The sequence below is a fragment of the Bufo bufo genome, chromosome 5 (genome assembly GCF_905171765.1).
Source record: "Bufo bufo chromosome 5, aBufBuf1.1, whole genome shotgun sequence".
In the NCBI taxonomy this organism is placed as follows: Eukaryota; Metazoa; Chordata; class Amphibia; order Anura; family Bufonidae; genus Bufo; species Bufo bufo.
Window position 1 is genome coordinate 348,600,787 of NC_053393.1, and position 26,490 is coordinate 348,627,276.

Consider the following 26,490-nt stretch of genomic DNA (forward strand, 5'->3'; position numbering starts at 1 on the left):
ATTCCTGAAATAGGCTCAATCTGTAAGAAAAACAGGAAAAAATGTAATATGCTCACCATGAAAATTTGGACTAGTTCTCACTGTCAATGCATCCAGAATTTGGAGGGTACTATCTCTCCTTACAGAGGCCACCTTAATGGGCATGAGGAGACTTATAGGCCATACATGCTCCTCTGGAATTCTGGGAGGAAAAGGGATGCAAATGAGCTCTTAAGAAGCTCTGCCTCTAATGCCTCCAGATGTAAGGCAGCTATCCTATAAGTCAATGTTTGACCCTTTAAACAGGCCTTGAGACATGACTTGTATATTAAATAAGCCAGCACCTCATCTGCAGACAGCTGTTTCGTAGGTGATTGCCCCTCATCAGTGCAGAAAGTACTGGCTTAAAGGGAGTCTGTCGCCACTATATGACCATATACAGCACTTACATGGCGCTGTAGCACACCTATACATGATTCTAATGGTACCTTTGTTATTTTCTTTAGACATCCAGAAGCAGGAAAAACTATGTTTATTTCATATGCAAATGAGCACTGGCAAGTGCCCAGGGGCGGTCTTCAGTGTGTAGGTGCCCAGGCTGCTCTGCCTTTTTAACTGTTACTCCTCCCCCAGCCTCTTCCTTTGCCCGCCCTCCTATTCCCTTGTATCATCCCTAGGTCTGGCCGAGATCCCGCGCCTGCGCACTGCTTTACCGCCTGGCGCATGCGCACTAGTTGAATTGATGTCGTACAGTGTGCCGCGCAGTGTGCATGCCCCGCCCCGGTGAAGCAGTGCGCAGGCGCGGGATCTTGACCGGACCTAGGGATGATACAAGTGAATAGGAGGGCGGGCAAAGGAAGAGGCTGGGGGAAGAGTAACGGTTAAAAAGGCAGAGCAGCCTGGGCACCTACACACTGAAGACCGCCCCTGGGCACTTGCCAGTGCTCATTTGCATATGAAATAAACGTAGTTTTTCCTGCTTCTGGATGTCTGAAGAATATAACAAAGGTACCATTAGAATCCTGTATAGGTGTGCTACAGCGCCATGTAAGTGCTGTATATGGTCATATAGTGGTGACAGACTCCCTTTAACTAGGTGAGATGCCTAAGTCAGAATTTGGGGGGGTACTATCTCTCCTTATGGAAAGTGCCTTAATCAGCACGAGGCGGCACCATACATGCACCTCTGGAAAGAAGGGATGCAAGTAGGTGGGTCACTTACAGGATCGCTGCCTTACATCTGGTGGCATCAGAGGCAGAGCTTGCTAAGAGATAATGAGTACTTACCGTACATCAATGACTGGACAATGCAAACATGATGATACATCACTATGGATGAAAATCACCTTGGCCAGTCCATTTGAGTGGTAGTTATATTACGTTTTATCATCCTCTTAATATTTTAGACTAATTAACCCCATAAAACATATATTAAACATTAATTACCGTCTTTTTGGGTACAGCTCCTATGCAGAACTGTGTCTTCATGGTTACACATTACCCTGTGTAGTCATACTCCCTTCCCTTCGCGCTTGCATACAGAGAGGAGTACTAGAGTAACATATGCTTGAAGGCTCAGAATAATCAGGCTTTGCCGTCTGTAACCATGGAGAGAGCTAGGTCTGCGTAAGCGCCGTAGACACAAAACAGTAGGAGATTTTTAATGATGACTATTTTGCAATGTTGCTATTTTTTATTTTCAAATGTATTTAAGCAATAAAATAGTTTCATAGTCATGTCATCCCGGCCAAACTTCAGCAAAACCAAATCATTACTTTTGGTGAAGTTAAAGTGTCACCAAGAATGTTATCTGCCAGTTAAAACCAGATAGTAGCACATAACTTTTTTTTTTCTAATCTTTATTTTTTTTTTTTTTTCATGTTACAGATTTTTTTATTCCCTTTCCAGAACATGATTATGGGGGCGGCCATCTTGCCTGAGCTGTTCTTAACAGCATTTACACAGCATTAAAATAATAATACGCACCTACCCACTTCCCGGCCGCCGCTCTCTGGTTCTCTGCCTACCTCGATATCCTGGCCCCCATATGCATCTGTGCCAAAATGTTATGCCAGAGGCCAGGACAACTGGGGTAGGCAGGCAGATGAGGGGCCTAAAAAGCCGCAGGGGATTGTTAAGGCATTACTCAGTTTTGTTTTATAGCATGCTAAGCTTTCGGTAAAAAAAATTCAAGGACTGGACAATCGCTAAAAATCTCCAAAAAAAAAAAAGAAGTAGTTTTAAGCGGTTGTCTGGCAGATATGGATTGAAAAAATAAAACAAGCAACGCTTTACTCCCGATCCCCCACTGTTGCTGTTCTGACATTTTCTCGGTCACTCACTGGTTTATATTTTCTTGTGCCTCTCAAAGCACAGGAAATGACTGCTCAGCCAATCACTGGCTGAGGAAGGTCAACATTGTGGGCAGTGATTGGCTGTGTGGTTATTCCAGCGAGGAACCTGTGACGCAGCAGAATGACAACAGCACAGGATTAATGAAGCGAGTATTGCTCGGTTTTTTTTAACCCATTTTGCGCCAAAACTTTTATCCACCTATCATCCCATCTATCAATCCACAATCATCTGAGCCCCATTGGTTTGAAACTTGCTTGGAAGGAGTCCTAGGTCTTAGAGAAGGTAGTTCTTAGGCAATATGTGTACTGAACATAGCATACAATTTCTCTTACCTGGTACAGGGAAGAAGGAAAATATCCTCAAAGGAATCACGCAAAGCTCCGCAAATGCAAAATCGACTCCAATTATGTCAACAAGTATCTTCTCTGATACGTTTGGAGTCCAGAACATCACAAAACACAGCTAAGGGCAGAGGGAACATTTATAAATCGTCCAAATCTTACAACTTTTGATACTCGGTAACAGCGTGGTAGGACATATTTCAATTCAGACACATTTGTGTTTAGTGTAGTTCTCACCTTTGCCCGGCCTATTCTTCTGTGCTGGAAACTAGCAGCAAAGCATGGTGGGGCTGTATAAATTAGAAATCACATGGCTCTTTGGAAGACCACCATTTTTGCCCATGGGCTATACCCAATATTGCAGCTCAGTCCTATTAATCTGAATGAGACTGAGCTGCAATACCAGACGCTGTCCATGGACAAGAGTGGCAGTATTCCTGGAAGACATTTTACAACCCCTTGATTCTTCTGTTTAAAAGTTGCTCCTTTTTTGTGGATGTTTTTGACTGAATAGAGAGAATAGAAATCCAACTTCAAAGGTTTTATTGGATTTTATTTCACAAGCCTTTAATGCCAGATCATCCACTTGTTGGTGTGGGATTTTACTCCAGGAGCTCACACGGTGCGAGAGGAGTGGACTGGATACAAGGGGGAGCTGGATTTGTGTTGTTTTTTATTTTATTTTTTTGTCAAAGGTTTGGAGAACACCAAAAATCGGAGGAGGCTATACCTAAACATTGCACTTAAAAATATGGGTGTCAGCTTGGATTACATAAAGGTTAAAATGATATTTTGCATTCAGCCTCCATTCAATGAGAGTCAAAGCTTAAGCTGAAAACAAGTCATGGATCCATATGTGAACAGATTTTTAAGTAGCATACTCAGAAAAGGGCCGATGAAAGGAGGGCATGCATGCTGAGGCCCTGGCGAAGAACTCTCCAATCCACTAATCTCAAGGAGAATCAGACTGTGATGATGCATATCACTTTGAAGATATCAATGCCAGTCAGCAATGGGAGAATTCAACGCTATTCTATGTCGGCAAATCACACCATCATTTCTGAGTGTTTTCAAGCTTGAAGCTGAGCCAAACTTCTAACTAGTATCTACAGGATATCATTTTATTCATTTTATACAAATGTAATTCTGTATTCTAACATAATCATCAAAGCTTCAGTGTCTCAGCTGTAATCATACCCTTCTCCATTCTAGACAGCCTGTTATACTAAAACCTGTCCAGTTATTTCTATAGGAAAACCAAGGTGGGCTCTTCCTTATGAAAGCTAGGGCTGGAAAGTCGTGGAGGTGATGCTCATAGCAACCAATTAGATTATACCTGTTTAAGGGTCCATTCACACGTCCGTTGTTTCTTTCCTGATCTGTTCCGTTTTTTGTGGAACAGATCTGGACCAGATCTGTACCCATTCATTTTTAATGGGTCCTGAAAAAAAATCTGACATTGAGCTGTCCGATTTTTTTCAGGACCCATTGAAAATGAATGGGTACAGATCTGGTCCAGATTTGTTCCGCAAAAAACGGAACAGATCAGGAAAGAAACAACGGACGTGTGAATGGACCCTAAAGGGAACCTATTTACAGTTTTGACCCTGCAAACCTGCTGACAGAGCTAGCTAATAGCCAGACGGAGCATGACAAACACACCTTTTGCATCTGTTTTTATTAGGGGTAGTGTGAATATGAACTTTTATTCTGCCAGGAACTGACCATACAGAGGGTGGAGCTTCACTGCTCTGTGCACTGAGCTGCCCCACAGCCCCTCCCCTCTAAGTGATAGCTGTAGTAGTCTCCTGGTTGGATGCTACAGCCATCACTCAGAGAAGGACATAAGGGCTTGCAGCTCACTACAAAGAGCACTTCACAATGAAACACCCCTAACTGCTGACAGACTCCATTTAAAGGGTATATGTCAGCAGATGTGTACTTATGACACTGGCTGACTTGTTTCATGTGCACTGAGCTGCCCCACAGCCCCTCCCCTCTAAGTGATAGCTGTAGTAGTCTCCTGGTTGGATGCTACAGCCATCACTCAGAGAAGGACATAAAGGCTTGCAGCTCACTACAAAGAGCACTTCACAATGAAACACCCCTAACTGCTGACAGACTCCATTTAAAGGGTATATGTCAGCAGATATGTACTTATGAATCTGGCTGACTTGTTTCATGTGCACTTGGCAGCTGAAGGCATTTGTGTTGGTCCCATGTTCATATGTGCCTGCATTGCTAAGGGGCGTTGTCATTACTCCTAGAGGCTCAGCTCTCCTGACAGGGGCAGGAAGTGTAAAAGTAATCACATCTGCCTGGCCCCGTCACTTAAAGTAGATAGGGTGCAGCAGTTGCTTAGAAAGCACATCCTCTGGGTGCCACGTCAACGCCCCTATTGCTCCTAGAGGCTCATTTGCATACATAAAAACTTCTTTTTTCTCAGCAATGTGGGAACATGTGAACAACACAGATGCCTTCAGCTGCCAAGTGCACGTGTAACAGGTCAGCCAGTTTCATAGGTACAAATCTGCTGACAGATGTCTTTTAATTTACAAAACCAGCATTCCTGCCAGTTTTCCCACTTCAATGCATATGTACAGTAGTATTCCACAGTGCCCATTCATATCATATGTAATGCATGTTTCCAGCCAGTATGCCCGAGTAGCACTCATTCCCAGCAGTGGCTCTCCTTTTACACTGTGTAAAATGTAAATAAAAAGAGAATTCAGTGATCTGTACAGTACATCTCTTAGACACATATTTTATTGACAGTAGATGATAGAACATACAGTACAGACCAAAAGTTTGGACACACCTTCTCATTCAAAGAGTTTTCTTTATTTTCATGACTATGAAGGCATCAAAACTATGAATTAACACATATGGAATTATATACATAACAAACAAGTGTGAAACAACTGAAAATATGTCATATTCTAGGTTCTTCAAAGTAGCCACCTTTTGCTTTGATTACTGCTTTGCACACTCTTGGCATTCTCTTGATGAGCTTCAAGAGGTAGTCCCCTGAAATGGTCTTCCAACAGTCTTGAAGGAGTTCCCAGAGATGCTTAGCACTTGTTGGCCCTTTTGCCTTCACTCTGCGGTCCAGCTCACCCCAAACCATCTCGATTGGGTTCAGGTCCGGTGACTGTGGAGGCCAGGTCATCTGGCACAGCACCCCATCACTCTCCTTCATGGTCAAATAGCCCTTACTTTCAAAGTTTTCCCAATTTTTCGGCTGACTGACTGACCTTCATTTCTTAAAGTAATGATGGCCACTCGTTTTTCTTTACTTAGCTGCTTTTTTCTTGCCATAATACAAATTCTAACAGTCTATTCAGTAGGACTATCAGCTGTGTATCCACCTGACTTCTCCTCAACGCCACTGATGGTCCCAACCCCATTTATAAGGCAAGAAATCCCACTTATTAAACCTGCAGGGCACACCTGTGAAGTGAAAACCATTTCAGGGGACTACCTCTTGAAGCTCATCAAGAGAATGCCAAGAGTGTGCAAAACAGGAATCAAAGCAAAAGGTGGCTACTTTGAAGAACCTAGAATATGACATATTTTCAGTTGTTTCACACTTGTTTGTTATCTATATAATTCTACATGTGTTAATTCATAGTTTTGATGCCTTCAGTGTGAATCTACAATTTTCATAGTCATAAAAATAAAGAAAACTCTTTGAATGAGAAGGTGTGTCCAAACTTTTGGTCTGTACTGTATATCAGATGCTGAAAGTGAGACATTTTACCATTTAATGAAATAAAAACTCACTTAGAACTTGATGGCTGCAACACATCTGAAAAAAATTGGGACAGGGCCATGTCTACCATTTTGTAGCACCCCCTCTTCTTTTAACAACTGTCTGTAAACGTCTGGAAGTGAGGAGACCAATTGCTGGAGATTTGGGAGATGACTGTTGTCCCATTTCTGTCTGATCTAGTATTCTAGCTACTCAACAGTCCTGGATCTTCTTTTCCAGATTTTTCGTTTCATGATGCGCCAAATGTTTTCTATAGTGAAATGTCTGGACTGCAGGCTGGATGGGAGCTTTTGCTGTTCTAAAACCTCTACTTACTGTTCAGCTTTTATAGTGAGATTCCAGATGTGTAAGATGCCCAAACCATAGGCACTAATGCAACCCCATACCATCATAAATGCAGGCCTCTTAACTGTGTGCTGATAACAAGCTAGATGGTCCCTCTCCTCTTGAGTCTGCAGGACACAGCATTCATGGTTTCCAAAAAGTATTTCAACCTTCAATTCATCCACAGAACAGTTTTCCATTTTGCCTCAGTCCATTTTAAAAGAGCATTAGCCCAGAGAAGACAGCAGCGTTTCTAGATTATGTTGACATATGGCTTCTCCTTTGTATGATACAGCTTTAACTTGCATTTGCAGATTGCAGATTGAACTGAGCCCATGTAGTGATTTCCAGTACAGAATCATGCCATCTGTAGATTACAAGTATCCAATACTGACCGTCCACCTTGTCCCTGGTGCACATGGATTGCTCCAGATTCTCAGAATCTTTTGATGATATTTACTGTAAATGGTGGGATAATCAATGTCTTCACAATTTTAAGTTAAGAAACGTTTTTCTGAAATTGTTCAACAATTTTGAGATGCAATTTTTTCGCAGATTCATGAACCCCTGCCCATGTTTGCTTATGAGGCACTTTGTCTCTCTAACATGTTCTTTTTATATCTAGTCATGTGATTTAGTAGCGAGTGGCTCCTACTTTTATTAGCATCACTTACTTTTCCAGCCTCTTGTTGGCCCTACCTCAACGTTTTAGGGTGCCTTCACACACGGCGGATTTTTCTGTGACTGAAAATCAATTCCATTCATGTGTTGTTTTGGCAGGAAGCACATTGATTAGTGCAAGGCCCCATTCAGATGAATGGAACAGATTTTTCAGTCGCAGAAATTTTCTGCAACAAAATCTGCCACATGAGAAGGCATTCTTAGAGGGGCGTCACTGCCATCAAGTTCTAAAAGAATTCATTTTTTTATGACGTGGTAAAATGTCTCACTTTCAGCATCTGATATGTGTTGTATGACTATTTTGAATAAAATATGGCTCTGTGAGATTTACAAATCGCAGAATTCTGTTCTTATTTACAATAATTTACATTTTACACAGTGTCCCAACTTTTGGGGAATTTGGGTCTTATTATTACTATTTCTATTAAGAATAATAATACTAGCGATAATAAAAATCAGTATATTAAGTCAGTGATTCTCATTTACAGAGATATGTTATCAAGCTATATTAGATATCCTGTAGTGATATACCAAACAGCTAAATCTACAAAGGTACGTCCACACGTGCCTGAAAATCTGCTTCATTTTTGGCTGACATTCTGAAGCAATAAAAAATTAGCAAAAATCGCATGGATTACATACATTTTTTGCTGCGGAAATGGCTGTGAACTTCACCCTTTTCCATCACAATACATAAATTGACATGCTACAGATTTCAAAATCAAAGGTGAATTTATCAAATTATAGAGGGAAAAAAAAAAAGTTAAGCTATTGTCTGACAACAGTGAGTCATGCAGAAGGCTGCAGAGATTCATCCTCACGTAACTCTCTTTCCGCTTCTACCTCACTATAAGGGCTCATTGTGAGGAACATGGATTCATATTTACTGTCAGCCATGTCCCCACACCAGCCATCAGCTGAAAGGTAGCAGAGGTAGTGAGCTCCATAGGGGGGCCCTGCTTCAAAGCCAGCAGATGGCCGAGGACCTCTAGCAGTCCACCAGTGTTTACAACTTTTCACCCTTCCATTCAGATAGTCGGGAACCCCAGCTAATAGAACAGGAAAGACTCTCTGCAGGAGGTCTAAGCCATTCCCCAGTTCAATCAAATCTAGCAGACTGCATGGAACCGGCGATTTATAAGGAATTATGAATCGCCCGTCCATCCCAGACATAAGTCAAATATATTTAGGCGATCCTGGGGCAAAGATGAACATGCCCATGGTCATAGGTTGGAGGTCGGATGCCAGGGAAGGGAGATATACATATCTCCCCACAGAAACCGAATAACGGTACCATGCTTGGACTCTACTTGTAGCCGGAACCCAGGCAGGTCTGTTGGTCCCAGAACCATCTCCCTGTGACCTTCTGGTCTGGAGCTATGAACCCAAAAGGGTTTTGTGGGTCATTAAGCTGCCAGGATCAGCAGGGAGGGGGGGAACATTCCCAGAGGCGGGAAGAGGAGGGGCTGGCTACAGTTTAAAAGGCTTGTGCCAGCAAGCGGGTGTGTCTTTCTCTGAAAGGGGGTCACATCATGCCATGTGTTTGGAGAGACCTGGAAACTGCTGACATCACTGCCCCCACGTGGCCGCAGCCAAGGACTATTCCACCATCATAACCCAAAGGAACATTCATCTACCCTGTAACTGACTTGTACTCTGTGTAATCCTGTTTGTACCATATTACCTGTATTTGTAACCTCAGACCACTGTATATATTCCTTGTGTATAGTGTGTTATCTAGTGTGCCCTTAAGGCGATAATATAATTTAATCTTGTGCTGTCTTGTATCTCGATCACGAATCCCCACGTCCGTGTTTCGGCCTAGTTATAAGCTACCGCGGGTTGGTTTCTCACCCTATATAATCCCTTTAGTGGAGCGGGCTTATATCAAACGAGAAGCTGGTGGCAGATTTCCCGTGCTGAGAAAGCGCTATTTCACTGGGGCAGTGACCAGGCTCCCTCAGCTTGTTGCCTCTTTGTGCCCGTGTGGACAGGAGGAGTCGGTGTAAACTGTACCAAGCTGACTTTACATGCTCCTTCGGGAGGGCGTAACGTCACGTCTTGGTAACCAGTGACCATACCGCGTCTCGTGAGCTCGACGCAGTTGCAGTCAAGCGGGCACGAAGGGTGGTATCCCTCACACTCATGCGTTTTTCACGGATCCGTTGTTCTGTATCTGAGGTTTTTCTTCTTCTCTGATTTAAGTCCTCTTCCGGTCCGTTATTCCACAAAACATATCCGTATAGATTCCGTATGCGATCTTTTTTTTTTTTGGATCGGAAATGGAAACAGTAACTTATTAATCACCAAACACATGAGAAATATGGGCTGGGCATAGCATTTCTACAGTATGGATCCGCAAAATACGGATGACATACAGATGTGTTCCGTGTGCGGTCGGTATTTTTTACAGACCCATTTACTTGAATGGGGCTTCGGACCGTGATTTGCGGACAATAATAGAACATGCACTACTTTTTTGTGGAACAGAAATATGGAAACGGAATGCACATGGAGTACCTTCCATTGTTTTTGCGGACCCATTGATGTGAATGGTTCCGAATACGGTCCGCAACAAAAACGGAACAGAAGCGGAAAGAAAATATGTTCGTGTGCATGAGCCCTAACATCGAGTAATAAAACAGAGCCGTCAGGATCAGTAAGTGCTGACTCCAACAGGCTTTTTCAGAAGTTGTTCCACAGTGATTCAGCAACCTGCTCTGCCCACAAACACAGCAGCGTATTTACTACCTGACAGAGGCCAAAGGTCCATTGTATCCATAACGTGTTTCCAAGGGGGCATTCACACTATGTTTTGTGATTGCACTGGGAAAGCTGCAGGTGTACAGTAACCGCAGCCAAGAGTGTCCTTTTGGACTGGTAAACTATACTTATACATAGCAAAATAATGTTTCCTTGCACTGTGGCCAATGACAAACATATGCCACTGTACAGCTATACAACGGCATTTGTTGGGGGTATATGTCAGGGAACACTCCTGATATATACCTCTGCAGTACAAACTAAACTGGGTGTGAACAGAGCCTAAGTTATATTTTAGCTCTGAAAATCACATCAGTATTTAAAGGGGTTATCCAGGATTTTAAACTTGATGGTCTATCCTTATAGAGTTTCTGTCACCCCAATTTTCGCTATTAAACAGGCTGACATTATAGATGTGAAAATGTCACCTGAATTTAACTCTGCATTTCTTTTATTTAAGTATGCCCCCGTTTTTGTGTAATTTTATCTTTTATCATATGCAAATAAGCCTCTAGAGGCTCCGTTCGCCCACCTCATTTTCACGCCCTTCTGTCTTGATTGACAGGGCCAGGCCAGCGTTGGTTCTCCTGAAGGCCCCGTCTGCCATGTAAATCTTGCGCCTGCGCCGTCCTGTTCAGTATTCGGCGCAGGTGCAGTGAGAAAGCACTCATACGAATGCTACCTTCTCTGCTCTGTTTACCTGCTCACCGCAGCAATTTCAGTAGTAAGCAGGTGTAATTACAAGTATGGCGTCCCCATTCATTTCTATCGGACGGCTCTGTCTGTTCATGTGGATACTCGATCCTTTACCTAAATTTATTATTAAATTAATAATAGCATGGGGCATGGGACATATTAACAATGGTTGGTCTGGTGAAGACAACCCCTATACTATTGTAGCTCACAGATGAGGGCCTGCTTTTTACACTGCTCGTTTCCATGGTTACGACCACCCTGTAATCCATCAGCGTGGCCGTGCTTGCATACTATAAAAAAAAAGCACCAGCCTATGTGAGCCCCCACAGTCCCGGTCACCAGAAAGGGCAACATTTTTTCCTATAGTGTGCAAGCACGAGTACCACTGATGGATTGCAGGTAGCGTGGCCAAAGGTCCAGTTTTAGGCCGGACAGTCCGGCTTTCAGACTCCCTGTCCTCCGTCCGGTTCAGGGCAGCATTGTGTTGTTTGAGAGTGAGCTGCAGCAACATATTAACTGAGAGAGGCTTCTCTCACCTCCAGTCAGTCACTAGAGCCAGCGGACATGGCCCCTGTGGCTGACTGAGGGGTAGAGAAGCACCCCGGCTGCCCCCAGCTCACCTTCCCTTCTAAAAATTCTCCCCCCCACCCTGTTTTTGGCCGGTGATTGCGGCGTGGCTTAAGGAGCTAGGGGCATGGTTTAGCAGTTCAGGGGCGTGGTCGATGAGGTCCAGATTTTTGGGGTAAAGCCAGTGGCTACCCTAATTGCAGGGTGGTCGTAACCAGTGCTGTGTGCCCTCAAAGCTGTGCTAGATTACATAGTCCAGACACTCGAAGTCAGCAGAATGAATAAATGTACTTACCGTTAGTGAAAGAGCCATGCAGACAAAAGTGAAGTTCTTGATATGGGTTTTCGTCACCGAATTACCATTGTTAACCATTTTATTGCTTGGGTTATTCTAGAAACAGCAGAATAAAAAAAAAAAATTATATTATTCTTATTTTTATTATTAGATACATTTCATATGTTCTGCCACAAAAACCATCATCTTCACACTTCAGTTATTTGGTTTAGGCCTCATGCACACGGCCGTTGTTTGGGTCCGCATCCGTTGCTCCGTTCCGCGGCCCCGCAAAAAAAATATAACATGTCCTATTCTTGTCCGCAAAACGGACAAGAATAGGCAGTTATATCAATGGTTATATCAAATTGCGGAAGGCACGCGGGCGGCTTCCGTTTTTTGCGGATCCGCGGTTTGCGGACCGCAAAAAAACGGCACGATCGTATGCATGTAGCCTAATGCACACAAAAGTGTGCCGCCTGTGCCGTGCATTGGGGACTGCCCCAATGCACAGGCACCGTCCGTGTGGACAGAAGTGAAGTACCACGGAAGCGCTCTGTAGTGCTTCAGTGGCCTTCTACTCCATATTTTCTGCATTGCAAACCCATTCAAGTCAAGGGGCCCGTATCTGTGATATGGTGCGCACACGACCTATCAATATGTTATTGGATCGAGCAAACCAGATTACCTGGAGCCCACACACAAACAGGGGGAGAACATGTAAACTCCATGCAGATGTTGCCTAGACCCCAGGGCAGCAAGGCAACAGTGCTACCCACTGAGCTACTGTGGTTTCAACTTTTTGAAATGTATGTACATGGTGAGTATTCTTTTTAACATTTCTTTGCATTTAGGAGGATCAAGCAGGCTTTGTTGTGAAAAATAAATAAATAAAGAAACATATACAGTGGTGCTTCAAAGTTTGTGAACCCTTTCACCGAAAAAAACGTCAGAAAAAAATAAATAAAGTCCTAAAAATAGATAAAGATAAGCAAATCAAACAAATGAGTCAAAAATATTACACTTGGTCATTGATTTATTGAGGAAAATGGTCTTGACAAAAGTATGTGAACTTTTAGGATTAGTAGATAATTTGAAGCTGACATTAGTCAGGTGTTTTTAACCCCTTGCACAGACGTTTTAAATTGTCTATGCAGAGACCGCTGCTGCACGCTAAACATGCAGCTGCCGAGAGGGGAGCCCACTGTCAGTAACAGCAGGACTCCCCATACAGCAGGTAGAGACGGTTTTTCACTATACACAGTGCTCAATGCGATCATGTGTTCGCTGGGGGCCTAGTGCTCAATGCGATCATGTGTTCGCTGGGGGCCCTGGAGTTTTATCAGACCCAGATCAGTTCTGAAGTGAGGTTGTACAGCACTGTATTCCTACTGTAACTGAGGCTACTATGTTGGACCCAGTTACAAGGGAAATCTGCAACATAAAAAAGTATATATAAAGTTAAATGTCTCCCAATGGTCTTGTATTAACTTATGGGGGGCACAAAGTGTAAAAAAATAAAATAAAAAGACATACAAATAAACCCCCATGCATCACTGAAAAAAGTGCAAAAGTTATTTACATTACCCAACAGAAAAAAGTCATGGCTTTCAAAGACACAGATGCTAAAATGCGGAAAATGAATCCGGTCAAGAAGGGGGTTAAATGGCCTACTCATAAACAAATTAATAAATGGGATAACACCCAGGTGTGAGTGGTCCACCTGTTTTATTTAAAGGGGTTATCTCATAATTTATGTAAAAAATTTAAATTGGAAATCATATATTACAATCTCTTTCTAACATGGATATAGAGCTCTCCCTGTTCATTGCTCTGCTACATATATTTCAAAATGGCAGCTCTGGGGGCATGTCCCTTCAGCTACAGCTCTTCCCATGTAAGTATACCTTCACACGCAGCAGATTTTGTTGTAGAAACTGCTGCAACTGAAAATGAGCTCTACTCATATGAATGGGACTTGTAAAAATCCATGTGTTTGCCACCAAAACAAGCCCATTCAGATGGATGAAACTGATTTTCAGTAGCAGAAATTTCTGGAACTACATCTGCCGCATGTTAAGGCACTCTAAGGGCTCATTCACACGGCCGTTGCCCCTCCGTTGCCGTATTGCGGCCCGGATACGACGGGTCCGCAATACACAGGGCACCGGTCGTGTGCATCACGGATGTGGACCCGTTCACTTGAATGGGTCCGCAAATCCAGATATGCGATACGGAACGGAAGCACGGAATGGAAGCACTACAGAGGTTCCGTTCCGTGCCTCTGCACAGCAAAAAGATAGAACTTGCTCTATCTTTTTGCCGAACGGGTGGATCGCGGATGCTATTCAAGTGAATGGGTCTGCGATCCGCATGCGGCTGGCTCACGGTTTAGACTCCAACAATCGACAGTCAGACAGATTGTGTACAAATTGAGTATATTTAAAGGGGTTCTGCACTTTGTTTTAACTGATGATCTATCCTCTGGATAGATCATCAGCATCTGATCGGCGGGGTTCCGACACCCGGGACCTCCGCCGATCAGCTGTTTGAGAAGGCAGCGGCGCTCCAGGAGCGCCGCGGCCTTCTTACTGCTTACCACTGGCCCAGTGACGCCACGACTAGTAACAACTAGCATGGGCGGGGCTAAGCTCTGTTCACTTGAATGGAGCTTAGCCCCGCCCTCGCTAGTTGATACTAGTCGTGACATCACTGGGCCAGCGGTAAACAGTGAGAAGGCCGCCGCGCTCCTGGAGCGCCGCTGCCTTCTCAAAACAGCTGATCGGCGGGGGTCCCGGGTGTCGGACCCCCGCCGATCAGATGCTGATGATCTATCCAGAAGATAGATCATCAGTTAAAACAAAGTGCAGAACCCCTTTAAGACTATTATTACCTTCTCCAGGAGTGGTTGACCAACAAAGATCACGCCAATAGCAAGGCCTGTAATAGTCTGCGAGGTCAAAAAGGAACCCAAGTTAAAGAGGTTGTCTAAGTTCTTTTTACTGCTGACCTATCTTCAGGATAGGTCATCAATATCAGATCAGCAGAGTCATACACCAGGCACCTCTGCTGATCAGCTGATTGAAGAGAAGCCATGCGCTGTGCCAGCGCTGCCTTCTCTTCATTGTCTACCTGCTCGCCGTTGCAACAGCAGCAGTGAGCAGGTGTAATTACACCTAAGCCATCCTATTCATTTCAATGGGACAGCTCGTTCCTAGACACATGGAAAGGAATGGGACGGCTTAGGTGTAATTACACCTGCTCACCACTGCTTTTGCGGCTGCGAGCAGGTAAAGAATGAAGGGAAGGCTGCACTGGCAAGGATAGGTCATCAATAGTGTTGAGCGAACTTGTGTTTTAAGTTCGGCGTCTAAAGTTCGGGTTATCGAAGTATCCCGTTATGGATTCTAAATTCCGTTATGGTCCGTGGTAGCGGAATCCATAACGGGATACTTCGATAACCCGAACCCGAACTTTAGACGCAGAACTTAAAACACAAATTCGCTCAACACTAGTCATCAATAAAAATAACTTAAGACAACCCATTTAACCTCTAAAGGCCTGTCTCACATTAGTTATTATTAATGCCCATGAATCCACCATCAGGACACCAGTAAACAGCAATGCTGGGCAACGCAGGATTGCAAGGAGAAATCAATTGCTTTCCAAAAAGAACATTAAAACAATGTTTTGTGGACAAATGAGACCAAAATAGAACTTTTTGGTTTAAATGAGAAGGGATTATTCTCAGAGAAAGGAAAACACTACATTCCAGCATTAAAAATCTCATCCCATCTGTGAAACGTAGTGGTGGTAGTATAATGGTTTGGGCCTGTTTTGCTATATCTGGGCAGGATAGCTTGCCATCATTTATGGAACAATGAGTTTTGAATTATACCTGCAAATTGTAAAAGAAAATGTCAGGACACCTGTCCATGAAATGAATCCCAAGAACGACCAACGACCCTAAGCACACAAGTTGTTCTGCCTTGGATATGGGAAAGCGGTCAGATCACTTGGATTCACCTTTCCTTTGGGAACCTTTGTGAGAAATCAAGTTTGCCACAAATAGTGAAGTACAAGCACAAGGGTTTCGCTTTGGAAAGCTTCGTCAGGGGTATCTTTCCAAAGCGAAACCCGGGTCGGGTGAATGATTTATACATACTGCCTGTTACCGTATTTTATCTTGTAAGTACAATAAAACCTTGCAGTTTAAACCTATGTGATTGTACTTCACTATTTGTGGCAACCTTGATTTCTCACAAAGGTTCCCAAAGGAAAGGTGAATCCAAGTGATCTGACCGCTTTCCCATATCCAAGGAAGTTTGTGTGATCTGGAAGGGAGGATTTTTCTGCTTTGCTCTGGAGCAGCGCGGTCCATTTAAAGAAACGCATCTGCATATGTGAACAGTACCCACTTCACAATTGGAACTCGCGACGCACCAAAAGAAAGGCAACGTACTAACGGCTGTTTTATATAACTTTTATTTCTACACAAGTTGTTCTACCAATGAATGGTTAAAGAAGAATAAAGTTTTGGAATGGTCAAGTCAAAGTTCTGACATTTACCCAATGGAAGGGTTGTGGAAGGACCTGAAGCGAGCCATTCATGGAAGGAAACCCACCAACATAACAGAGCTTGTATGGAGGAATGGGCTGATATTCCTCCAAGCCGATGTTCACTACTAATCAGCAATTACCAAAAACACTTAGCTGCAGTTATTGCTGCACAGAGGGCGGGGGGGGGGCTCCATTCACATGTCCGCAATTCCGTTCCGCATTTTGTAATTGCGGACAAGAACAGGCATTTTCTATTAAGTGCCGGCGATGTGCGGTCGGCAAAATGTGGAACATACATTGCCGGTGTCCGTGTTTTGCGGGTCCACAAAACACACACGGATGTGTGAATGGACCCATACTGAAAGCAATGGGTTACATACTTTTGCCACCCACAGACATGTGATACTGGATCATTTTACGCAATAAATAAATGACCAAGTCTAATGTTTTTGACTCATTTGTTTGATTTGCTTATCTTTATTTCCTTGTTAGGATGTGTCAAATTCATGCAGAAATATTCTGGATGGTTCAAAAACTTTCAAGCACCACTGTATGCTGAAATCAGCCTTAATACAAAAAACATAAGGCCTATGCACATTGCAAGTGGAAAGGTCGTCAAATGATGGGACTTAAAACAGACTCTGTACGAAGATTATTTGGATGATCTGATGTTACCTTGTCAAAAGCAGGATAGACAGCCCGGATCTCTGTTAGCCAGCCATACGGCATGTGTCCAACTGGGTATGTAGCAGTCAGGATTGCCACTGCCTGTGAATAATAGAGGTGACAATGATTAATTATATATTGTATCACACTACAGGCGGGGAAGCGGGATGCCTGGACATAACTACATGGCTGTTCTTCATAGTCACAAAAGGAAACTGAAATACTGTACTACTGGCCCCAAGACAAACATAGTACTAGAAGATACATACTGACGTCTGCTAAAAAAAACTCGTTCCTCATATTATAGTTATCGGTTTGAGTTTTCAGTAAGCGCTCAAAAAGGCCAGTGAGGACATTAGTTTATAAGGAATTGCAAAATATGGTATACCCACGCATATCAGGCTGACATATAGCAAAATGACACTGTTAGCATATACCTGGTAAATGCCCTATGGGTATCATCTGCTTATAAGGTTTGGCGCTTTCATGGAGCATTCAACAAGTTAGTTTATAAATGTGACGTGAACAAACCCTCCGATTCCTCCGTCAATACACTGAATGCCGTGAGACAAAACACCTGTAGTTATTTGTTCTTTTGTAGTTCTAGGATAAGTTGGAATAATTTTGGCTATGTTTCCTGGCTGAGTCCCAGTGCCCCTCAGCTCATGCACTGCCTTTGTAGTGAATACTTCTTATAGAGCAAAATAGACCGCTGTTTGGCTTCAACAATTATATGACCAACCAGTGTGAAATTAGAGGAAGAGTTTTTGGTTCCAATATTCCAGCTATAGGTTCTGCAACCATTGTATTTAAGGGGAGAACAGGTGAATGGGAGCCGAGTTGCAGTAAGCCAACATTGTCCGTCACTTTGAACAAGGCCTTGCTTCCATTCTCAGTGTTAGTTCCGGAGCGGCGTCTCAAGGAACAGATGATTGTGGAGGTGCAGGGTGTCGGACCCCATCTATCTGATACTGATGACCTATCCTGAGGATAGGTTATTAATATCAGTAGCCCGGAAACTCCTTTATTAAAGTGGTTAGCCACGTTTTGGGAATTTTTGCAAACCCCTCTCCTTTCCTGGGCAGACCTGCCCTAACTGCCGCACTTGAGTCCCCCACTGTCAACATCCGCTTTGACGCCGCTGCAGCCAATCGCTGGCTGCAGTGGTGGCCTGCTCCCTTTGTGTCATGTCAATTAGTCACATGACACAAGGAGGGCAGGTCACTGCTGCAGCCAGTGGCCCAGCGGCGGGGAACAGGTAAGCATACTTCCCTCTGCAGGTCTGCCAGGAGGGGTTTTGCAAAAAGCCCCCCAAACACTGGCCAACCCCTTTAATGCTTTCCTTTTATAATGAGAAGTTGTCTAATTTTCCAATCATCATTATTTACTTCTGACAAATATTTAACCTGGTCATATGTATAAGGGCAAGGCTAAACGGGGCGGCAATGATGTGGCCAAAAACCCAAAGCAGCATGCGATCGCTTCTGGTTTTAAATTGAATGTTAATGGGATTTTCCACTTTTTACCATTGATGACCTATCCTCAGGACAGGTCAACATCAGATCGGCGGGGTCCGACTCCCAGCACCTCTGCCGATCAGCAGTTTGAAGAGAAGGCAGCACTCGTATGAGCGCTGCCTACTCTGCTCTATTTACCTACTCACCGCAGCAATTGCAGGTGTGGCGTCCCATTCCCTATGGGTTGTCTCTGTAGTATTCTATTGAACAGACAGAGCCGTCCCATAGAAATGAATAGGGGCGCCATGCTCAGGTAAACAGAGCTCGTAAAAGCATCTCCCACTCGGAGATCCCTGGTCGGATCATTCATGTGTATGCTCACTGTGTAATAGTGAAGAAACTGCCTTTAAAGGTCCTGAGATCTTGAAAACCTTAAGGAACTGATAGATAAATACTAGTATTTAATTGCTAAAACCGCTAATATCCTTTTACATGAAGTAATACATAAAACTGTCCGAAGCACTCCTCTTGTCTAACATAATATTTTATATTATGAGCAACTATTTGGTCGGGCAAATACATAATAAAGGGAACTTGTCACCTGGTTTGGGCCCCTAAACCACCAGTATGCCTTTGGTTTCCAGTTCCAGCCCTGCCTATATCAAACCTGTCCATCCCAGCAAAGTAGATCCTTAGATCTTCAATTAGTATAGTTTGCAGGGATGGATGGGTTTCCTATGGGCAGGTTTGGCCCCCAAACCCGATGACAGGTTCCCTTTAAGTCTTCTAAGTACCTAAGGACCTACATTCCTCGGATATTGCTCAGCCTGACTTACCTCCGTTGCTGCAGCACTACCACCAAGATCACGAGAAACAAATAGGTTAACAATGGGCCTGCTGATCCGCTGAGTAGCTAATATTAGGGCTAACGGCCACCAAAAAGTCAGCATCTTTCTTATTGTGGCATCTCCCTGCAGTAAAAGAGAAACATATTCTATTAGAACAATGCTGAGAAGCACAAGGCTACATGGACTGTTCTAGCATCCCGGAGCTAACACACTTCTAGAGTTAAAGTAATGGGGACGTGTAGGTGCTGTCATTAAAAAGACATGAAGGAAGCACCAAATGCTCATCTCAACATGAAACTGCTAAAAAAAAAAAACAGGTATGGAAAGGAGAGCAGAATTATAACGAGTGCATGAATTGTTGAAATGGAAAATGCTCTCCTACCTTGCTGTCTCCAGTGTATTTATTGCTGCAATGAGCCACCCTGAGATGTGCATCAGCAATAACCCCTTCTCTGGATTCAGTAGAGACAGTCCATATCCCTCCCTGATGTTCTGAAGTGCTGGTGGCATCAATCAGTGCCAACAACCCTTCACTACTGCAGACTAGATCACCAGCTGGCAGAAGCTCTGCTGAGCAAACAGTCCAGCCCCGCTTCTACATTCTTCAGAAGAATCCCCTAACGAATAGATGCAATAGGAAAGTGTGTTTTCCTAGAGAATCCCTTTAATCTTTCCATCTCTTTATTCTGCAAGTTAAAATAGTGAGAGTTAGAGGCCCAGTGAATTCTGGTCCAATCCACATCATGTTATTGGCTTCCATTTTATCTATAAACTAATGTATCCCACTGTTCAGCGTATAGTGGGATACGTTCTCCATAAGGCCCTATTGTATAAAGGCGTATACTGGGTGGTATATGTTTTTACCTGCGTACCATTGTATGGAAGAATTTAGGCTATGCTATTAGAATACTGTTTAATATCGGCTGGGTGGAGGCCAAAAGGACAACCTTTTTGGTCTCCCTCAGTATTGTGGAGCCCTATGGATAGAGATAGAGATTTGTATTCTGACATACTTACCCCCAGCTCTGGCCCACTACTCTCTGGAATCTTATCATGTATGTTCTTGTAGTATCCCAAGCACAATGTGGTGCAGCGCACGAGTGCTCCTATGTATAAGGAGAGGATCGGGATGAGAAGTGGCTCCCTGCATTCCAAGTGACTGTGTAGCAGAATGGCAACAAACACGACCTATAAAGAGGGGGATAAAGATATAGAACATATATAGCAGCATGAAGAGATTATGCACCTCCCATAATGTCAAACATTCAGAATGCATGGACACTTCATTGAGTACGGCTAGGCATATCGTATATTTATTAGAAACCACAGGTATTACTTATATAAAATGTTGTGCTAAGCTTTCTTATGATGGGTAGAATCAGTGAGAAACACGTACATGGAAGTAAAGAAACCGCTACACAGTGTAGATGCAGAGCTTTCCAACATCCAGGAACACAACATTTACATTCAAAGGGTATTTGAGTTTGTATTTGAGCCCAGAAACTTCAAGTTACACTTTACCCATGAAATTCGTTTGGTGGTAAAAGCAGAATTGCGTTATGGATTCCGTTACCACGGGCCATAACGCAATTCTATGACGGAATGAATAACGCAGTGCCGCGGCCTTCTCACTGTTTACCGCCGGCCCAGTGACGTCACGACTAGTATCACGACTAGTATCAACTAGCGTGGGCGCGGCTAAGCTCCATTCAAGTAAACAGAGCTTAGCCCCGCCCACGCTAGTCGTGAAGTCAGTGGGCCAGTGGTAAACAGTGAGAACGCCGCGGCGCTCCTGAAGCACCGCTGCCTTCTCAAACAGCTGATCGGCGGGGGTCCCGGGTGTTGGACCCCCGCCGATCAGAAGCTGATGATCTATCCAAAGGATAGATCATCAGTTAAATGAAAGTGCAGAACCCCTTTAAGCTCATAGAGTTACCTCACATGTGGCTGAAAATTCTGTTAGAAAATCCGCATGAGGCCTTACTTAGATGGCAGTTTTGGTCTTTCTGGATGCCACAAACCCTAGACCAGGGCATTCCAGCTGTTCTGAAACTACAACTCCCAGAATCCTCTTTTCACTTCTATAGGAGTTACAATAACAGCTAAGTAAGTGTGCATGCTGGGAATTGTAGTTTCACAGCAGCTGGAGTGCCGAAGGTTGCTGACCCCTACCCTAGTGTTAAGAGGAACTGTTTGCAAATAAATCCTGAAAAAATGCCACAAAAAACACAGTAAAAATGCCAGAGGCAAAAAATAAAATAAAAAATGTGGTTAGTCTGCCGTTTTTATAGTCCATAAAAACTCAGTGTCAATTTGTGTATAGGGACCCCTACTGAGACCCTAACTGGCAGTCCTAAAGATACTCACATAAGGGATTGGGGAACGCGAGAGAAACAAAAATGTGTTTAAGCTTCCATTCTACACCTAGCACAATCGTGTGCAACAGCAAAGAGGGTCACTGGCATGACCTCCGCCAGGTTAGTACAGATGGTACTACTGCCAGGGGCCTGGCTGCAAAGAATAAAAATGGGTTCCATCCATGAACCTCACTTAAAAGCTATGGCCACCTTCACATTATTTTTTAAAATTGAACTGCATCTATTATGTGACGAATAATCATTTCTGGATGTCCTGCACAGCAGCACATACACATGGGGATTTATTTCTCTAAGGGCTCATGCACACGACCGCATGTATTTTGCGGTCCGCAATAAACGGATCCGCAAAAAACAAGGATGACGTCCGTGTGCATTCCGTATTTTGCGGAACGGAACGGCTGGCCCCTGAGAGAACAGTACTATCCTTGTCCGTAATGCGGACAATAATAGGACATGTTCTTTTCTTTTGCGGAACGGAAATACGGACATACGGAAACGGAATGCACACGGAGTAACTTCTGGTTTTTTTGCGGACCCGCAAAAAAAACGGAACGGATACAGAAAGAAAATACGTTTGTGTGCATGAGCCCTAACGCATACGTTGGACAGGTGACACAAAGAGTTACTTCACCTTCCACCATCTCCTTAAAAGGACCTTAGCTCCTCCCGTCATTGGGAGAGATTTATAAAAAATGGTGCAAATGAAATTTCGTTGCCCATAGCAACCAATCAGATTAATCCTTTCCTTTTACAAAGGAGCTCTAAAGAATGAAAGGTAAAATCTGATTGGTTGCTATGGGCAATTGAGGCAGTTTTCCTTTGCACCAGTTTTGATCAATCTCCCCCATTTTTACTGTTCTACCAAGTGTTCATGAATCTACCTCAGAGGAAGATGTGGGACAGCGCCTGGAGACCTATTCCAAACCAAGGGTTTCCAGAAGTCATAAGGCCCAAAGAAAGCGGGAAAGGTCTGCAAACTCGCCGTAGCTAGGTGACTGAGAGATACAGCTACACCTGCTAGGAAACAGAACGTCTGGCCCCTAATGAAACAGTCCTATTCTTGTCCGTAATGACATGTAACGGCACAGAACGGACACACGGACAGCACATGGAGTGCAGTCCCCATTTTTTGCGGTGCCACTGAAGTGAATAACTCCACATCTGACCTGGAAAAATACGCGGACTGGATGCAGACCCAAACTACGGTTGTGTGGCATGAGCCCTGTTTTTCAGGACTTTATGCCATTTTTTGCACATGCAGTTATTTTTTATTTATTTTATTTGCTGAAAAAAACTTGAGCTCCAGATGTTAGCTGAAAATCTGAGGGAAATATGAAATGTAGGACACACAAGTGATTTTTGCCTCGTGCCATTTTTTTTCCCTAATAATTTTTGTTGAACACAGCATGTTAAAGTATGGTGGTTTTTAGGTGGCTTTTCATCTACTTTTCTATGGGGAAAACAAATGAAAAAAACACCATAAAAAACTTACATAAAAATGCAAGTGGTTTCTATGGCTTTTTTAGTAAAAAAAAAAATATGCCAAACCCAGTTTGTGTGTTTCGAGGGCTTTACATGCTGTGTTTTTAAAAAAAATGCAAGAGACATACACACACAAAAAAAACATCAATTACAAAAAAACGGCACTAGACAAAAAACGCTTGTGCGTCCTGAATTTAATATTTTCCAAAGAATTTCAGTTAACATCTAGAGCTGGAGTTTTTTCAACAAATAAAAAAATGAAACTAAATGTGTAAAAAAAACAATACATTAGTAAAGCCTCTTGCACACGAACGCGTGCGGCCCGCAAATTGCAGGCCGCAATGCACGAACACCAACCGTGGGGCAGCCGCAGCGGATTGCGGACCCATTCACTTTAATGGGTCCGCAATCCGCCCATTCCGCAAAAAGATAGGACATGTTCTATCTTTTTGCGGCACGGAAGTACGGGACGAAACCCCACGGAAGCACTCCGTAGTGCTTCCGTTCCCTGCAGCCGTTCCGCAATTCCGGATTTGCGGACCCATTGAAGTGAATGGGTCCGCATCCGTGATGCGGAATGCCCACGGAATGGCGCCCGTGTATTGCATATCTGCAAATGCGGTCTGCAATACGGCCACTGAGCGCACTTTTTCGTGTGCAAGAGGCCTAAGTGTCTTGTATTAATTTTGTCTAGAGGATAAATATCATTTGCTTAAGGCCCCTTGCAGACAAGTGTGAGCGGATTAGGTCCAGATGCGTTGCGGATGCGTTCAGTGCAAGTTCATTCAGTTTTGTCTGCGATTGCGTTCACATTTATTCAGTTTTTATCGCTTGGGTGCAATGCGATTTAAAGCGTTGCACGCGCATGATAAAAAACTGAATGTTAACAAACAATCTCTTAGCAACCATCAGTGAAAAACGCATTGCATCCAGACTTGCTTGCGATTTTCACGCAGCCCCATTCACTTCTATGGGGCCAACGTTGTGTGAAAATTGCAGAATATATAACATGCTGCGATTTTCACGCAACGCACAAGTGATGCGTAAAAACCAACGCTCATGTACACAGGCCCATTGAAATGAATGGGTCCGGATCCCGTGCGGGTGCAATGCGTTCGCATCACGCATTTCACCCTCGCGGAATAGTCGCTCGTGTGAAGGAGGCCTAAGTGAGAGAACCCTTCCAACAATACAGACCCACTAAACAGCTTAATTAGAGGCAGCCCATACGACTGTACTCAACCGCAGCATGGTCACATCGCACACCATGACACGACCATGCCGTTTGGTCGTGTCCTTAGAGTCCCCACGCACATAAATTTGGATCTGGTGGTTTTTTGGCAGTAAAAAAATCTCAAGAATAAACAAGAGTTTTTATTTGGTCCTCATGATTTTGCCCTGAGTAATGAGACCCCAGCAATCGCTAGAATGTGGGGAGGGACTCGCTGACATAATGCACGCTCTCTCCCCGCTGAGGCTTTCTACTGAGCCCATCTCCTGCAGTGAAGAGAGATTGCGCTGTGTGAGGGTCTCAGCGCTCAGACCTCCACTGATCAAAACCTTTGATCTGTTGCTATGACATCAAAAGTTTTTTCAGTGACCCATTAAAGATGCACCAAATTTATCAAACACTGTGCAACGTCTGATAAATTTTGCGCAAATTATAGGAATGAAGACTCCTGCAAAAATGACTTTTAAGAAATTCTCCCCCAATGTCTACGGATATAGCCGTATATTCGGACATGGTCACACGGTGGATTCGGCATGCATATCGCACCACAATCTGTGGGAGAAACAGTGTGTATTCTGCCTTCCATTGTTTCCCAATGTTATCCATCCTGCTATTCATTTGTAGTCATACACTGTGCGCAGAATTATTAGGCAAATGAGTATTTTGACCACATCATCCTCTTTATGCATGTTGTCTTACTCCAAGCTGTATAGGCTCGAAAGCCTACTACCAATTAAGCATATTAGGTGATGTGCATCTCTGTAATGAGAAGGGGTGTGGTCTAATGACATCAACACCCTATATTAGGTGCGCATAATTATTAGGGAACTTCCTTTCCTTTGGCAAAATGGGTCAAAAGAAGGACTTGACAGGCTCAGAAAAGTCAAAAATAGTGAGATATCTTGCAGAGGGATGCAGCACTCTTAAAATTGCAAAGCTTCTGAAGCGTTATCATCGAACAATCAAGCGTTTCATTCAAAATAGTCAACATGGTCGCAAGAAGCGTGTGGAAAAACCAAGGCGCAATATAACTGCCCATGAACGAGAAAAGTCAAGCGTGCAGCTGCCAAGATGCCACTTGCCACCAGTTTGGCCATATTTCAGAGCTGCAACATCACTGGAGTGCCCAAAAGCACAAGGTGTGAAATACTCAGAGACATGGCCAAGGTAAGAAAGGCAGAAAGACGACCACCACTGAACAAGACACACAAGCTGAAACGTCAAGACTGGGCCGAGAAATATCTCAAGACTGATTTTTCTAAGGTTTTATGGACTGATGAAATGAGAGTGAGTCTTGATGGGCCAGATGGATGGGCCCGTGGCTGGATTGGTAAAGGGCAGAGAGCTCCAGTCCGACTCAGACGCCAGCAAGGTGGAGGTGGAGTACTGGTTTGGGCTGGTATCATCAAAGATGAGCTTGTGGAGCCTTTTCGGGTTGAGGATGGAGTCAAGCTCAACTCCCAGTCCTACTGCCAGTTTCTGGAAGACACCTTCTTCAAGCAGTGGTACAGGAAGAAGTCTGCATCCTTCAAGAAAAACATGATTTTCATGCAGGACAATGCTCCATCACACGCGTCCAAGTACTCCACAGCGTGGCTGGCAAAAAAGGGTATAAAAGAATAAAATCTAATGACATGGCCTCCTTGTTCACCTGATCTGAACCCCATTGAGAACCTGTGGTCCATCATCAAATGTGAGATTTACAAGGAAGGAAAACAGTACACCTCTCTGAACAGTGTCTGGGAGGCTGTGGTTGCTGCTGCACGCAATGTTGATGGTGAACAGATCAAAACACTGACAGAATCCATGGATGGCAGGCTTTTGAGTGTCCTTGCAAAGAAAGGTGGCTATATTGGTCACTGATTTGTTTTTGTTTTGTTTTTGAATGTCAGAAATGTATATTTGTGAATGTTGAGATGTTATATTGGTTTCACTGGTAAAAATAAATAATTGAAATGTGTATATATTTGTTTTTTGTTAAGTTGCCTAATAATTATGTACAGTAATAGTCACCTGCACACACAGATATCCCCCTAAAATAGCTAAAACTAAAAACAAACTAAAAACTACTTCCAAAAATATTCAGCTTTGATATTAATGAGTTTTTTGGGTTCAT

The 26,490-nt window shown here is 43.6% G+C and overlaps 1 protein-coding gene across 1 annotated transcript in view; it reads right to left on the bottom strand.

Annotated features, from left to right (window-relative positions):
* ANKH (ANKH inorganic pyrophosphate transport regulator) overlaps nt 1-26,490 on the bottom strand; it is a 139,058-nt gene that overhangs the window by 12,836 nt on the left and 99,732 nt on the right. The window contains exons 5-9 of the mRNA XM_040431871.1: nt 20,301-20,471; nt 19,272-19,406; nt 16,988-17,080; nt 11,774-11,869; nt 2,667-2,796 (exon numbers count right to left, since the gene is read on the bottom strand). Coding sequence (XP_040287805.1) covers nt 2,667-2,796; nt 11,774-11,869; nt 16,988-17,080; nt 19,272-19,406; nt 20,301-20,471 — 625 coding nt within the window. The remainder of the gene's footprint in view (nt 1-2,666; nt 2,797-11,773; nt 11,870-16,987; nt 17,081-19,271; nt 19,407-20,300; nt 20,472-26,490) is intronic.